Source organism: Urocampus carinirostris, chromosome 18 (genome assembly GCF_059441175.1).
Source record: "Urocampus carinirostris isolate Australia breed hairy pipefish chromosome 18, RoL_Ucar_1.0, whole genome shotgun sequence".
NCBI classification, from domain to species: Eukaryota; Metazoa; Chordata; class Actinopteri; order Syngnathiformes; family Syngnathidae; genus Urocampus; species Urocampus carinirostris.
The window spans coordinates 14455956-14471007 of NC_142366.1; the positions used below are offsets into that span (position 1 = coordinate 14455956).

Below are 15052 nucleotides of genomic sequence, written 5' to 3' on the forward strand. Positions count from 1 at the left end.
CAAAGGGAGTTATTTTTCTGATGGGCTTATTGCAGGGGTGATGTGTAAACAATGAGCAGTAAAGTCAAAGCTGAGAATGTAGCTGATGCATGTACATACAAAGAAGACCCTATGAAAGCCACTTTGCAAAACATGATTGGCTAGAGAAGGAGGGGGGGGGGTTCTGTTGACAAGGGCCAGATGCCTGGATCACAGGACTCTGGGACGGTTCCTGGTATGACCAGATGTAAAAGGCTAGTGACAGAAAAATGCCGAAGCAGCTAACAATAGCGAGAGCCATAGCCAGAAACAAAGCTAATATGAGTGGCTAGAGAGGGAAACAATGTATGCCTGAAGGTAAATGGCAGTGAAGTGCTTAAAAGGGCGTGTCAAATTGTGTAGTTTAATTCCAAATCTCTAAAACTAAAATGTTTGTGAGATGGTCCATATGTTTTTGCTTATAATTTTAAGTACACCACTCGGGGTCGCTATACACAAGAATCGAATGGTTTTTTTTTTGGGTTTTTTTACACAATGAATTTCAAAGCTGACAATCGATGTTAATAGAGAATGACAAAGGTATTTGCCATTCTATGTTAACATATTGGGCAGCATTCTAATGCAACTGCAATGTGGTTTAAAGGTTAGTTTTTAATGCTTATTTGAATTTATAATGTTTTAGTTCAATGAAGTATTTTTAGATGAGTATACAGTACACACCAGGTCTTTCCAAAAAATACCCGTTTTTAGATAGCGTCTTTATCAAAACGTTCATAAATGAGACGCAAGACAGTTGTAACTTCAGAAGAGTGAAATCTTTCCTCTTGTATTCATGGACAAACCCTTGAAAAAAATGACAAAACCATCATTCCACATTTGAGTACACAAGAGGTTTTCTTTTTATTCATCCAAAAAACAACTGCAATGGCCGCGTATCAAAAAGTGGAAAAAGAGCACAAAAAGCCTTTACAAAAAAACTCCAGTCTTGCCCCTCCGTCCCCTTTAACCCCAAAAAAGAAAATGGCTGTCGCGACGTCATTGTAAACAGTTTGCCCCCTCCCAAAATGAAAAAGAAAACAACAGTCTTACAGCACTTTTTTCACCAGCGAGGAGGGGAACAACATTTTCGTACGAAGTACCGATCCTGTCATTTTTTTAAATATATATGAATAAATACCTACAAATGTGTGCCTGGTAAATACATCTCGTAATACCTACACATTTCTTTATATATTTAGGCATTTTGTGTTTTAATAATTGTTTTTTTTTTCCATGTATTTTGTATCTTTTCGCGTGTATTCTGTGAGGGGGGGGGCGGGTCAAACAGCCTGAGCTTTTCACCGATTGGTTGACAGATAAACGCACCCATCAACTACAACAGCCGATTCGTTCATCGCATAAATGCAATTTACTCATTTATGCATGTGGTCATGTTTATTTTGATATTGTCACGCATTTTGTCGGGATAAAATTTGTGAAAATGAATACGCAAGTAAATGCCGTAATGCATAAACTGGATTTAAATCATTTATATATTATGCGATTACCATATTTTCCAGACTATAAGACGCACATAAACTCAATGCTCATTATAACTCAGTGCACTTTATATAGCACAAAATACTGGTGCATAAAATTGGAAACGCATACAGTATTTATCCGTGTACTACACAAGATTTTACGGTATACTACCGCATCTGTTCACCCCAAACACTGTATGCAATAGGAATTGAACCTGGATCCCTGGCAATGACAACACTGAAGTGTAACCACTAAACCCCCAGTGTTGCATACAACTTCTGAAAACAAATTCAATTTTACCTCATGATCACACTATTTTAGAACGGAAATTACAAAATGCCTTTCTTAAAGGTTGCCGCTCTCTCACGGCCGCAACCCAGGTTTGAATCTCGTTGCATGCAATTTTTTGAGATTTACGTCAACGGCATGTTTCGACTCATCAATCGTTCCTCTAATATATACTGTAAGTGTATAAAACGTGCAACGGTGATTCTTAAACACTACTGTAAGGACTTTATGGTCCAGTGCGTCTTATACAGGAAAATATATGACAAAAGGCTATTTTTAGGGGTGCACCTTATAATCCGGTATGCCTTATAGTAAAGAAAATACGGTAATATATGTGTTCACTTATTTACATGGTGTGTATTTGTCAGTATTTATTTATGAATATTTTTTACGGTACATATGACAGGATCGGTCCCTCATACCCGGGATCTTTCGGAATGTGGTCTTCGTCGTTGCCATGGCGAGTTTGGTCACTTAGCTAAGCGCTAGTGCATAGTCGTAAGGCATCCGTCCGTCTTTGGAGAGTGACGTCGCGTCCGAGTGTGTGTGTGTGTGTGGCCCTTTAAGACAGAAGATCGTCTCTTTTCTATGACCCTGAGAGGCTCAGAGCGGAAGAGTTCAACGTTTGAGTGTATGGCTTCGACTGCTTTGTGCTTGCAAAAAAAATAAAAAAGTGTGAGAGGGTGTGTATGGCTTCAACTGCTGGGAAAAGCGTGTTCTCGTATGGCTTCGAAATGCATGCGTGTGCTGGTTTGTGCTTGTGACGGTGCGAAGCTGGGTAGTAAACAGTCTGGGTTGGTCGAGAGGCAGCAAACGACTGGGCGTGTCACTTTAAGGGAAGGAAGATTCGATACCAAAACGAAAAGTCAGCCACTTGTGCGCATGCGTCCACGAGGGTGGTCCTTATCCATGAGGAGAATTTCCTAAAATATTTAGACGGGCGAAAGCCTGAATATAGTGTTAAAGCCTCAGTGTGTAATATTTGACCACTGGATGGCACTATATTGTCTAATGCCAACGAAAACCGGTGCCAAGAGCACAGCGTAGTAGCAATATTCCAGACAAAATGGCGGCAACTTTTAGGTAGGGATAACACTAGGAAAAAGAAATGTCTCAACCTATAATTTTTTTAATAGAAATGATAGTTTATATGTTTTTGCCTAGTATTCAAATCAATGTCTTTGTACCCCTAGGAGGCCCTAAATATTACACACTGTCCCTTTAAACCGTGATGTTTCGGATAGATCTGACATATTTAACCTGCATGTTGTGTTAGGAACTGGCTCCACAAACGGAGTCAATTTTGACCCGGGGTCTCACTCAGTACTGACCACCATGAAGGAAGGGGTATTGTTCAATATAGTTAATACAACGTCCTAACAAGCGTTATATGCATCCATAACCATATATTCTCATTGTAATTTGATTAAATGGCCCCTGAGACACATCAGTTATTACATTTTACAACCTTGAAAGTAGTCACTGGAGACCCTAGCACAATACAAGGCAGGGGTGGCAAACTCATTTTAACTCGGGGGCTACACGATAGAAAAAAAACATTCTCTAGAGGGCCGGACTAGTAGATTAGAGAGAAAGAAGAAGAAAGGGAAAGAAATGAGAGAAAGAGAAAGAGAAAAGGGGAAAACAAGAGAGAGAGAAAGAGAAAAGGATAAAGAGAGAGAGAGAAAGAGAGAGAAAAGAGAGGAAGAGAGAGAGAGAGAAAGAGGAAGAGAGAGCTAAAGATAAAGAGAGAGAGAAAGAAATACAAGTACAGCGTCTTTGTGAGAGGCACCTAGCTTTGGCAACATCAAGTGGACAAATTTCAACCTGCAGCTCGTTTTTCTCTTGCGCTTCCCTTTAGCCCGTGGACCGCCTGTTTGACATCCCTGATATAAGGGTTAAGAGTTGCCCCGAAGCCAATTCGGCCCGATAATATAACCCTACCCAAAAATTCAGCCTGTAGAGGCATGGGTGCCGCCAGGCTGTTCTTATCCAAGTGACACCACAGGAAGTGCTGCCCCTATGACCCAGCGGGTTAAGGGATCTGTGAAACATGAATATAAGCAATCGGAGCTGCAGTTATAGTGTTACTATTTCTTTAAAGTGCATTTGAAATTTGGTCACCATATTTTATTGATCGTTAAATTTGTTTTAACTCAGTTTCAGATGTTTTATGGGCCGAGTATTGATGAAAAGTATGAAGACGAGAAAAGTGACGGAGGTCTTGCTCATCGGCCAAGCGAACCCCAGCCGATGATGCGAAAGCAGCTGCCCTCCTTGAGGGAAATGCAGAGTCGGTTCTTTTACTGCCACAATCAAAAAGAAGACTGTCCAGGAGGCAGCGAGCCTAGTAGAGGAGGAGGCCTTCTTGTTTTGGGAGAGGTCTCCACAAAGGCCGATGTGCCAGACCTCCATTCCATTGTTGCACTCCAATACTTGTTTAAGCCCAAATAACATTTGAAACCGAGTTGGGCAAACGTGGCAATGTTTTTTTCAATGTTTTACAACAGTGTTTTTAATTGGTGAGTCAGGACCCAAAAGCAGGTCAAGGACCCTCTTCGGTGGGTCTCGGGCCTTTAACTTGGCAAAAAATAATGCTAAGAAAAGAAGCAACTTAGATAAATTCCACTCTTTAACAGTAGATGGCAACAATACCCTCCAATTGTGAGTTCATATCCTCCTATTGATAAGCTTATCAGGATTAAATCTTGTTTACTTGAATCATTTTCGATGTTACTTTTTTGTCGAAGTTATTTAGAGTTTGTGAATGAAAAAGAAGGAAGTAGATCTCCCCACACCCCCTTAAAAGCAGTGTTGACAGTTTGGGTTCAGTGAGAGAGAATTCTCAGCGAAAAGTAAGTAAATTGAGTTGATTTGGAATGCATACATCTCAGTAGTTTTTCATTCAAAGTATCTGCATGAGGAAAATGGTGGAAGCTCTTGAGTGAAGTGTCTTAGATTTCATAGCAAATAGAGCAACAAAGGGAAAATCGCTTTATTTTGATGGTTATTTTTTCTTAAGAAAAACCCAACAGATTCTATTATCTCCGATTTAAACTGCACACCATTGTCTTTCAATACATTGGATTCGGGTTTTTGGCTTGGAATTAGGCCAGGATAGTGGGTCCTCGGATCAGACCCGTTGAGACACACTATTTTTCCAACAATATTAGAGATTTGAATCTAAATTTCAAATGCACTTGGAAAAAAAATAATTTTAAAAGCACCGCTCGGATTGCTTAAATTACTGGGCCAAATTGGCCTCGGTGCACCTCTCAAATATGTCTGATCTATCTGAAACGTCACTAGATGTGTTTTCTCAAAGTTTCCCACCATATTCAGGCCTTCGATCGTAAAAATACGAATTTCGGAAGTTCTCCCTATATATAACCACCCTGTTGGACTACTGTACCAAAAATGGCTTTGGGACACCTTTCAAAAATGTCTGAACGATGTGAAACTTCACAAGAAGCGTTTTTCTACGGTTTCACATCATATTCAGGCTTTCACTGACAAGAAATCCAAAGTTGGAAAATAAGGACCACCTGAGCGTAGATCGAAGTACGCAATACTCGGCGTCGAATGGCACTTCAAAGGAGAGATAAATAAATACAAAAATTAAAAAAAAAACGGGGGAAATTACAGCAGGTGCCAAAAAATGAGGTATCTACGTATTGCTCTACATCCAAAAACAAATTAAATAAATTAAATAAAATCAGTGGTTTTTAGCGAGAGAGAGAGAAAAAAAAATGAAGAGGATGGTGCGTATGTCAAGAGGTGTCAGGATACTCCCCTTCCCTGAGTTTGGTCTTTGGAGAGGCGGGTGGAGGGTCCGGGCAGGGGGTCTGCTCCCGGCTGCCCCAGCTGGCCTTGTTGAGGCCCATGTGGCCCAGCATGGTCTGGGAAAGCCTCGTGTCAGAGAAGCGGGACCACTCGGCGAAGAGGGGCTCCGCCACGTACGTCATGAAACCTTGACCAAGGAGACGAAGACGGTTGTTAATCCGTTCAGAAAATGTTGAACAAAAAAGAAATGTACAAAGTACGACTCAGCAAATGAACAAAATACTTTGACTAATTCCTTAGTTTAAAAATGATAGAATCTGGAAATTAAGAGTAGGAGTTAAAGAGGTTAATTTGAATTACCGACTTTATTTGTGCTTTATTTACATTTTTAAAAATCCCTATTTGTCTGCGAATTATCCATGAAGTTTTAGTGCAGGAATGTCAAACTCATTTAAGCTCATGGACCCCATGGTAGAAAAAAGATTTTAACAGGGGCTCGACTAGATTTAAGAGAGGGAGAGATAGAGAAGGAGAGAACAAAGAGAGAGAAAGAGACATAAAAAAGAGAGGAAAGGGAGAAAGAGAGAGGAAAAATAAAGAAAAACAAAAAAGAAAAACAAAGAGAAAAAGGAGAGAGAGAAAGGGAAACAGAGAGAGATCGGGGATGAGAAACAGAGCGAAAATGGAGAGAGAAAGGGAGAAAGAGGGGAAAGAGAGTGAGAGAAAGAGAAAAAAAGAAACAGTATGAAAAGAAAAATAGGAGAAAGACAGTGAGAAAGAGAGGAAAAAAAAGAGGGAGCGAGAGAGAGAGAGAGAGGGGGGAAAGAGAAAGGAGAAAGAAACAGAGAGAGAGAGAAAAAAAGAAAGAACGAAGAAAGAGAAAAAGAGAAGAAAAAAAGAAAGAAAGAGAAAAAGAAAGAAAGAAAGAAAGAGAAAAAGAAAGAAAGAAAGAGAGAAAGTAACAAACAGAAAGTTTAAAGCGGAGGATGAGAATAAAATAGTTAAAGAAAAGAGTGAGAGTGATAAAGACAAAAAGAAATACAGCTCCATTTGCTTTGCGAGAGGCTTGGCCTGGCTTTGGCGAAAGCAGGTGGACATAATTAAACGCGTAACTCATTTTTCTCCTGTGCTTCACTCAGCATTGTCTCGCAGGCCTGATCTGCACGGCTAAATTAACATTCATCTCTGGCACCGTGACTAACAATATATAGATTATATACTGCATCCATCTGCATATTGAACTGAGAAAAAGTAAAGGAAAATTTTCTCATTTTTCTTTGTAGCAGCAACAATATGCTTATATGAATAGACAAACATGCAGACAAATCCAACTGCATGTTGTATTTCTTTGTGCTTTGTCTATAAATAAACCATTGGTTTTGAAACGCTTCTGTATTAAACAAAGTAATAAATTTTGTCTATTTTGAACCACTCATTTTGATCACATGCTTTGAAAACATTAAAACGCAATACAGCTAGCTCAGAAGTTTTTTTTTCATTGAACTTGAATATCTTGATAAATAGGATAAAGACGAAATAATAATGGCAAGTCAAGACAAATGTAGCCAGTTGTTTGAATGTTGGGGACACAAGAGTGGCCCTCACCTATCTGAATGTTGCCCACTGTGTTATTGGCTCTGTCACAAAGTGGGCTGACTTCCAGTTTGTGCTTCATTTCAACGTCGCCTGCATCGGGGAATATCGGGAATTTGAGATCAACGGCACAAAAAGGAGCCTCGAGATTTTCGTTTTTGAGGTAGTGGGACCTTGTTGGAAGAACTCCTCGGTGACTTTGTCGCTCCATTGCTTGCTCAGCTCCCACGGCCGGCACGGATTACAGATGTCGGCGCACTTCAGGGCCATCTGTCATGAAAACACGTCATTGAAGAAAGAAAATAATGTTAGAAATGGGAGTTCATTGTAGGGCTGCAACTAACGACTATCGTAAAATTCGGACTATAAGCCGCGACTATTTTTAGATTTCAAACCTGCGGCTTATGCAATGATGCGGCTAATTTATGCAATTTCTCTAACGGCCACCGGGGGCGCTCCAACAGTAAAGGCTAGAGAGAGACACTGAGACAATAAGTGTCGAGGAAGACGCAAGTTTAATGTTACTTTGAGCTTTTTGAACAGACCCTCATCATGGAAGAGGTGTCAATCGAAAGGGGAGGGCTAACTACCATATTGGAAATACTTAAGAGAGTCCGTTTATTTGTAGACTGAAACAATGTGGTGAAACGAATGGATTACAAGAAGCAACGTCACACAAGCAGAAATTTTAAAGCAAAATCCTAGATGTCTGCTGGCATAATTGTGTGTTTTGGAGAAAATATTTCACACGGTTGGATTCTTGATATAACAAAGCCATTTTAGCGGAATTTCAGAGAAGTTGAAAACGGCAGGGGTCGCAATGGTGAGTTACCTCTGCTTTATAGTTTTCCGGTATCTTTTTCCAGACTGATCGTGATTTTGGTTCAGTCCAGTATATATAGGGTTCATTCCTCACTACAGTTAACAGTCATGTGTCACACCGACATGTCCCGTTTGGCTAAGAAATCCTTTGAATGGAAGCACACTAAACAGTGTATGCTCACTGTTGTGATACTTTCAGATGAAAACGCACAAAAAATATTGAAAAAAAATACCCCAAATGCTAGCAAATCACTCAGAGCAACATGATCGGGTGAGCGGTAGAAGTGGGCGGCTCGCTTCACACAGTGCAAAGCACTACATTCGCTCTCCCGCTCAGTGCAGTCTGCACCAAAGGTAGACACGACAAAAATCCTTATCATTTGCAGTGTTTTGTGACATTTTTACAAATGAACTTTGCATGCACTTTTTTGGGAAACCATCATGAGGACAAGAACGACGGTCAAAATGAGCCCAACACTCTTAAGTAACTTAGGGAGGGAGACAAACTTAAGTGGTATTTATATATATATATGTATGGGACACAGGCTCTGGCATTATTATTTCATAGATTTGATAAAATCATCAAATGACACACAGTGAAATAAAATGTGCAGAATAATTAGCTTTTGTCTGGCAGTTTTATTGAATTTAGTCTTAAAAATCATGCTGTGGCTTTCTCAAAATATATTTAATATTTTTGCTTTTATGGTCAAAAACGGTTCCCCACCCCTGCCTCAATCGATGTAAGTAGCTATCTACCAACTTACCAAATGCAGAAGATAAGACCTAAAGCTCATCAAAATAGTGGTCTAGTCTCCACAATTTTCAAAATAAATACATATTTTGTATTGAGATTCCGCCGTAACGACTCAAGAATCACACGGTGTTGCGCATAGCATGCTGCATACAAACTTAGCCTTGCCTTTATTGGCCAGGGCCATTAAAACTTGCCTCTGATAAAACCTGAATTGTGAAAGTTCTGGTTGGACAAGCATTCCATCACTCAAATAACAAAGTGGCAAAAAGTAGAAACATGGAACTGTTGATACTTGAAAAAAACTGCAGTGTCCGGCTATTACACAATCGCGCTACATCAAATGGCAATATCGATTCGATTTCGGTTAGTCGTGCAGCCCTAGTTTAGACTTTTTCTATTATCGATTTTTCTCGACAACATCAAGTAATTGTTCCAGCCATACTTTATTGTGAAAGGGAAGAAGTAGCACCTGTAGTGCAAAGTGTCGATGGCTGGCATCTCTCAAGCACAAGCTGCTCTGGTCCAAGTGCAGGCGAAACCTGGACAGGTAGTCGTTCTGTCTGCTGATGTCTGTGGCCAGGATCAACGAGCCCAGGTCCCTTTCCAAGCTCGAACTGGACGGACGATGACACGTGTCAATCAAAAAAAAAAAAATCTAACTCATCATCTTGATTTGCTGACATGAGCTCACCTGTCATCGATGGGGAGGTGGGCGAAGAGGCCCGTCTCTCGGAGCAGGCCTACCGCAGACTTCCAGTGGTGATTCTCCAAAACTGAAGTATTCTGCGGGCAACAAAGGCTCAAATTACTTGTTTAAAACATTAAGAGTAACATCAGAATTTTGTGTTTTGATTACCTAATTTATTCACGTAAAACATACTCTTTTGTTTTTTACCTAGAAAAGAACTCAAAGTTTGGGTGCACATTATACATGATGTTTTGCAGTCGTATATTACTTTATTTGTGCAATGATTTATCAGTCAAAAGATATCGCTGACCACAGTCGTCAAATATTGGATGCAACGGGAATAAAACCCGGGTTGCAGCAATAAGAGTGCATAGTCTTGACCACTGGAACATTGGTGACGTAGAGGATATATGAAAAGGTATTCAATTTTATTCTATTATCACACAATTTTTGTTCACAGTGCCAGAGACAAAGAATGGAGAAAACAGAAAGTTGTCCTGAAAGATCAATAAACACAAAAAAGCAAGACAAGGGAAAATACTTTTGGTGAATCTGATGATGAATCTGACATTGAAGGCAAACAAATAAATACATTGTAAATTTAATGTCGGTATTCCTTTATACTTTAATGAATTTATTTTATGATTGCCGGACATGTTGAATGATATTTTGTGGACGCGCCACCAAAGCAGCTTGATAGAGACTGTAATGGTGATTTCAGCCAGAAGATGGCATCCGCAAGTAGAATGTTTTGAAGTTGCGGACACAACTTTTAAACCTTAAAGGCTTTCATTTTAAGTTAAAGTTTGTTTTAAGCCATTTTGTTTAGTCTGTTTTTACATTTAGAGCACTTACAAAAAGATTATCGCACCAATTTCAATTGCTTATAATAATTGATACACACTTCTCCACAGGCACTGCAGTCTCATCTCTTTATTGTAATTGAGGAACAAATAAGTGAGCATGAATACCAAAATTGTGCAAGTGTGTTCAACCGTCTTCCTAAAGAGAAGCTTTAGTTTAATGATAGTCTGTAGTTTGCAATACTTTGTTGTTTGATACAGGGTTGGGTAGGGTTACTTTAACTGGATTACTTTCAATTACTTTTGGATTACTCCAATACCAAATATGATAATAAAAGACAAAAGAAACTAAATATGAATAAAATTACTCAATCTTGTGCAGGCTTGGGGAGTAACGGACTACATGGAACGGCAAAAATGATGTTGGCAAGCTGTTTGGATTTCTTTTAATTTGGTTTCTGTCGCATTTTATTTTAGTTTTGCCGGAGATCAAAGAGATCAAAGCCAGGAGAGAAAGCTTACCACGTGTTGTGAGTCATCATTTTATTCATATTTAGTTTCTTTTGTCTTTTATTAGCATATTTTGTATTGGAGTAATCCAAAAGTAATTAAAAGTAATCCAGTTAAAGTAACCCTACCCAACCCTGGTTAGATGCATGAATATACATGAATAAATATGGTGCCTCCTCAGATTATAAGCAGGTATTTATAAGATTTCTTTGTAGGTCAAGTCACCTTGTAGAGTGAAGCCAAATAGTGGTCAGTCTTGATGAGAAAGGGCTGGTTGACTCCAGGGTGGTCCAGGTCGTGAGTGGCGGCCGCCAGCAGACCCAACAAGATGTCGTATGACGTCAGAGACTTGGAGAGCTGCGTCACACACAGACACAATCAAATAAATACAAAGAGAAGAAATAGGGATACACAATAGAAAGAAATTGTTATCACTCTATAATATTCTATCAGCTGGCATTGCTGGTCAGAAAGAGCCTAAGCCCTTGTGTTCCTCACTCTAATGTATTTAGATTTTGTAAAGAAGTAGTGGCACAACTTGGTCGTGTCTCCGCTATACCTCTTCATAATGTTGGTGAGGCACTGGAAAACTTGGCCAATTTCGGTCACGTGGATCATGATATGTACAGGCTGTTGTCTAATTGTTTTGGTTTTATAATGATTTTCTTAACAACGAGTAAAACAACTTGGTCGTGTCTCCTCTCTAACTCTTCATAATGTTGGTGAGGCACTGGAGAACTTGGCCATTTTCGGTCACGTGGCTCATGATGTGTACAGGCTGTTGTCTAATTGTTTTGGTTTTATAATGATTTTCTTAACAACGAGTAAAACAACTTGGTCGTGTCTCCTCTCTAACTCTTCATAATGTTGGTGAGGCACTGGAGAACTTGGCCATTTTCGGTCACGTGGCTCATGATGTGTACAGGCTGTTGTCTAATTGTTTTGGTTTTATAATGATTTTCCTAACAACGAGTAAAACAACTTGGTCGTGTCTCCTCTCCAACTCTTCATAATGTTGGTGAGGCACTGGAGAACTTGGCCATTTTCGGTCACGTGGCTCTTGATGTGTACAGGTTGTTGTCTAACTGTTTTGTTTTTATAATGATTTTCTTAACAAGGAGTAAAACAACTTGGTCGTGTCTCCCTTCGACCTCGTTATAATGTGTTTGAGGCGGAGCTCGGCAAAGGGCTTCTGAACTTTGGAGTGTACGTAAATTTTGACAGCTGTTTGACCAAGTTCACAAACAAGTGTCCCGATGGCGACACAATATGTCTTCTAAACGAGACATAAACAAAGTGCGGTGTATATATTCTAATGTTTGTACTGTGCCATAAATTTGTTACAAGTGCGCCGCTAATAAAAATTTCTACGGCCGTAATTGGCCAAAAGTTACAATTGTCTGATGTAGCATTTGTACATTTATTTAGATTATAGTTACTAATATGTCATGCTAAGATAATGCAACTTGATAAGAATGAGTGATAACGTTCTCTTAGCCAAAGTATGTGTGACTTTAGGTGTTAGAACGTTTTTTAAGTTTGAAATTTACGTATTTTCACATAATAAATACACCCATAATCATGTTATCTACCGTATTTTTGCTTAAAAAAAAGGAATCAGTTTAAAATTTTGAGTTATCTTTTACAAACCTTGTTGTTTACATGCGGTCATGATTAAAATCCTTTATAGTCAAGTCAAATTTATTTATATAGCCCTTAATCACAAAAATGTCTCAAAGGAATGCACAGGATTACAATGACACAATTACCTGATCTTAAACCAACATGCGGGCAAGGAACAACTCAAAACCTCATAGACATCTACTGTAGTCATTAAAATTTACAATGTATTTATTTAGCATCCTTCAAAGTCTGATTCATCATCAAATAACCCAAAGAGATGTTTCCCTCGTCCTGATTTTTGCATTTATTTTTATTTTTAAGGACGACTTTCTGTTTTCTCCATTTTCTAACATTCGTCTCTGGTGGCGTAAATAAAAACAGTGTGATAAGGGGATAAAATGTAAGGTGTGTTACACACATCAAGTCAAGTCAAGTCATTTTTATTTGTATAGCCCTTAATCAGAGTATCAAAGGGCTGCACAGGTTATTGCATAGACTATTATTACAGACTATTATTACACCCTCCCTGATCTGAAACCAACATGAGGGCAAGGAAAAACTCAAAATCCTCAACATGAGGAAAATGAAGAAACCTTGAGAAGGGACCGCACAAGTGGTAATCCCCCTTTCAGGATGACCAGGCTGCAATGGATGTTGCAATTACAAATAATACAAAGATATTCTCAACAAAAGGTTATTGATATGCTATAGAGTAGAAGTGTGTAGAGTGCCCTTGCCACACGCAAGCTACACTGATTTCAAATCAAACGCACCACCTCAAACGCCGGGTTCACTTTGGGAAATCTCACAATAACCCCTCCCCCCCTAAAAACATTTTCTCCTCAGATCTATACAATTCACATAGGTCACCTTTTTTGACTTCAAAACGGTAAATTTCTCCTAAAGGTGAGATTTCGTGCCTGTCTTTACTGAAGCTATATAATGTTATTGTAAATGTAAACTAAAATAAAGACACACAAACAAATAATTGGATTTCGCATGCAGATACAAGGTTGGCTGGTATCAATCACTAGTATCAGAAGGGGGAAAAAACAGCTATCATGCATCAAGGGCTGCAACTAACGATTATTTTAATATTCGATGGATCGGTCTATTGTTTGGATTTTAAAGAACCAAATTTTTAATTTCCTCTTCTTTGTTTGATTTTTGACATTTTGGACGGATAGAAAATAGTGCACGAAACAACAGAATATTCTGTAATAAAACAACATCGATTGATTACTTACTTACTGGTACACATGTTTTGGCCTTGTCTCAAACATAATGACTTTTGATTGGAATTTTTTAAAACATTAGGTAAAGTCTTTGGCTTCCCAATAAACACAGACCCACTCATTGCCCTTTTTAGATTCCCACCACAACCGCTCCTATCGTGACCAGCACAAACTCAATTCCTTACCGCCCTATTTGCGGGGAGGCTCATCCTCCTTAAGTGGAAACATACATCCCCTCCAACACATATCAGATGGATTCAGGAAATACTGCAAAATGTGAAGCTTGAGCAACATCAGAACGAATCAATGATGGAACTCGCTGCCAACGCTTTAAATAATGGATTTTATTTGATTTTATCTATTCGTTGTTGCAGCTCTAAGTCCATATCTAAAGAGAATCTGCATTATGCTTTCAAACAATATATTAGTGGTCCAAGCTTTACCACAGGCTCCCGTAGGTAGCAGTACATGGCCTGCGTGACATCAGCGGCGTGCACAGCATTGTGGTAAGGGTTGTGCGCATGGTAGTCCTCCTGGACCAGGACTAGAAAGCGCCAAAGTCGGACCACGTCCAGACGGAACAGCTCCACCAGGCCGTACTGGTCCAGCAGGTGGAACGTCAGCGTGATCAGGCTGTTTCCTGCCAAGTTGATAGAATTTAGCACGTGCTGCTGATTTGGATTGCAAAAGAATCGGACGGGTGATTTGAATTCATAAAAAAATAGAGGATTTCCTTCTACATCAGTTAACCTGTAGATGGCGCCACTAACATATAAATGGTGCTGGTGCATTTTTGTACATACCGTTAGTCAACCTGTCGAAGAGGAAAATATCAAAATTCCAGTTGCCCACTTTCTCCAGCATACACTGCAAAACAAAAGAGCGCCGGGTCAAAGAATATCTTCAATACTTTTTTCTTTTACAACATTTATGAATAAACTAAATAATGAAATACTTAACTCACAGTGGTGAAAAGTTATTTCCATTAATTCCCCTAAATTGCAATAATATCCGTTATCAAAAACAGAAATCAATGTATGGAGACCCAAGAGTGCCAAAATGAATACATAAAAAACACTTTTCCTAAACAACAGGTAACACGTAAGAACTATTCATTTCTAAATCTGTGTATAACGTACACTCATGTATAACCCTCACACCTGATTTTTTTTTAGAAATCGATGTAAAATTTTGTTTACATTTTTTTCTCAGCTCAAACTAAATATTGTAAGTGACAAACTTTGTTGAATACACGCAGGCAATGATTAAAATGATTTATTGTTAAACTATAAACGCAATGCCAACATAAAATTCACAACGTAGTTATAAGAGTCTGATTCATCAACAGATACACCAAAGAGTTGTTTCCATTGTTGTGCTTTTTTGGGTTTATTCATATTTTTCAGGACTTCTGGTTTCTTCATTCTCTAACATCCATCCCCGTACTGTG

General features: G+C 39.0%; 1 protein-coding gene across 3 annotated transcripts in view; it reads right to left on the reverse strand.

Annotated features, from left to right (window-relative positions):
* Nucleotides 1-854: 854 nt before the first annotated feature.
* The window catches only part of pde7a (phosphodiesterase 7A), a 44968-nt gene continuing 30770 nt past the window's right edge, over nucleotides 855-15052 (reverse strand). For all 3 annotated transcript variants that reach the window (XM_088322485.1, XM_088322484.1, XM_088322483.1), the window contains 8 exons: nucleotides 14406-14469; nucleotides 14046-14242; nucleotides 10970-11101; nucleotides 9435-9526; nucleotides 9213-9357; nucleotides 7338-7434; nucleotides 7177-7257; nucleotides 855-5758 (listed from right to left, as the gene is read on the reverse strand). In XM_088322485.1, the coding sequence (XP_088178611.1) occupies nucleotides 5559-5758; nucleotides 7177-7257; nucleotides 7338-7434; nucleotides 9213-9357; nucleotides 9435-9526; nucleotides 10970-11101; nucleotides 14046-14242; nucleotides 14406-14469 (1008 nt within the window). In that variant the 3' untranslated portion in view covers nucleotides 855-5558. The remainder of the gene's footprint in view (nucleotides 5759-7176; nucleotides 7258-7337; nucleotides 7435-9212; nucleotides 9358-9434; nucleotides 9527-10969; nucleotides 11102-14045; nucleotides 14243-14405; nucleotides 14470-15052) is intronic.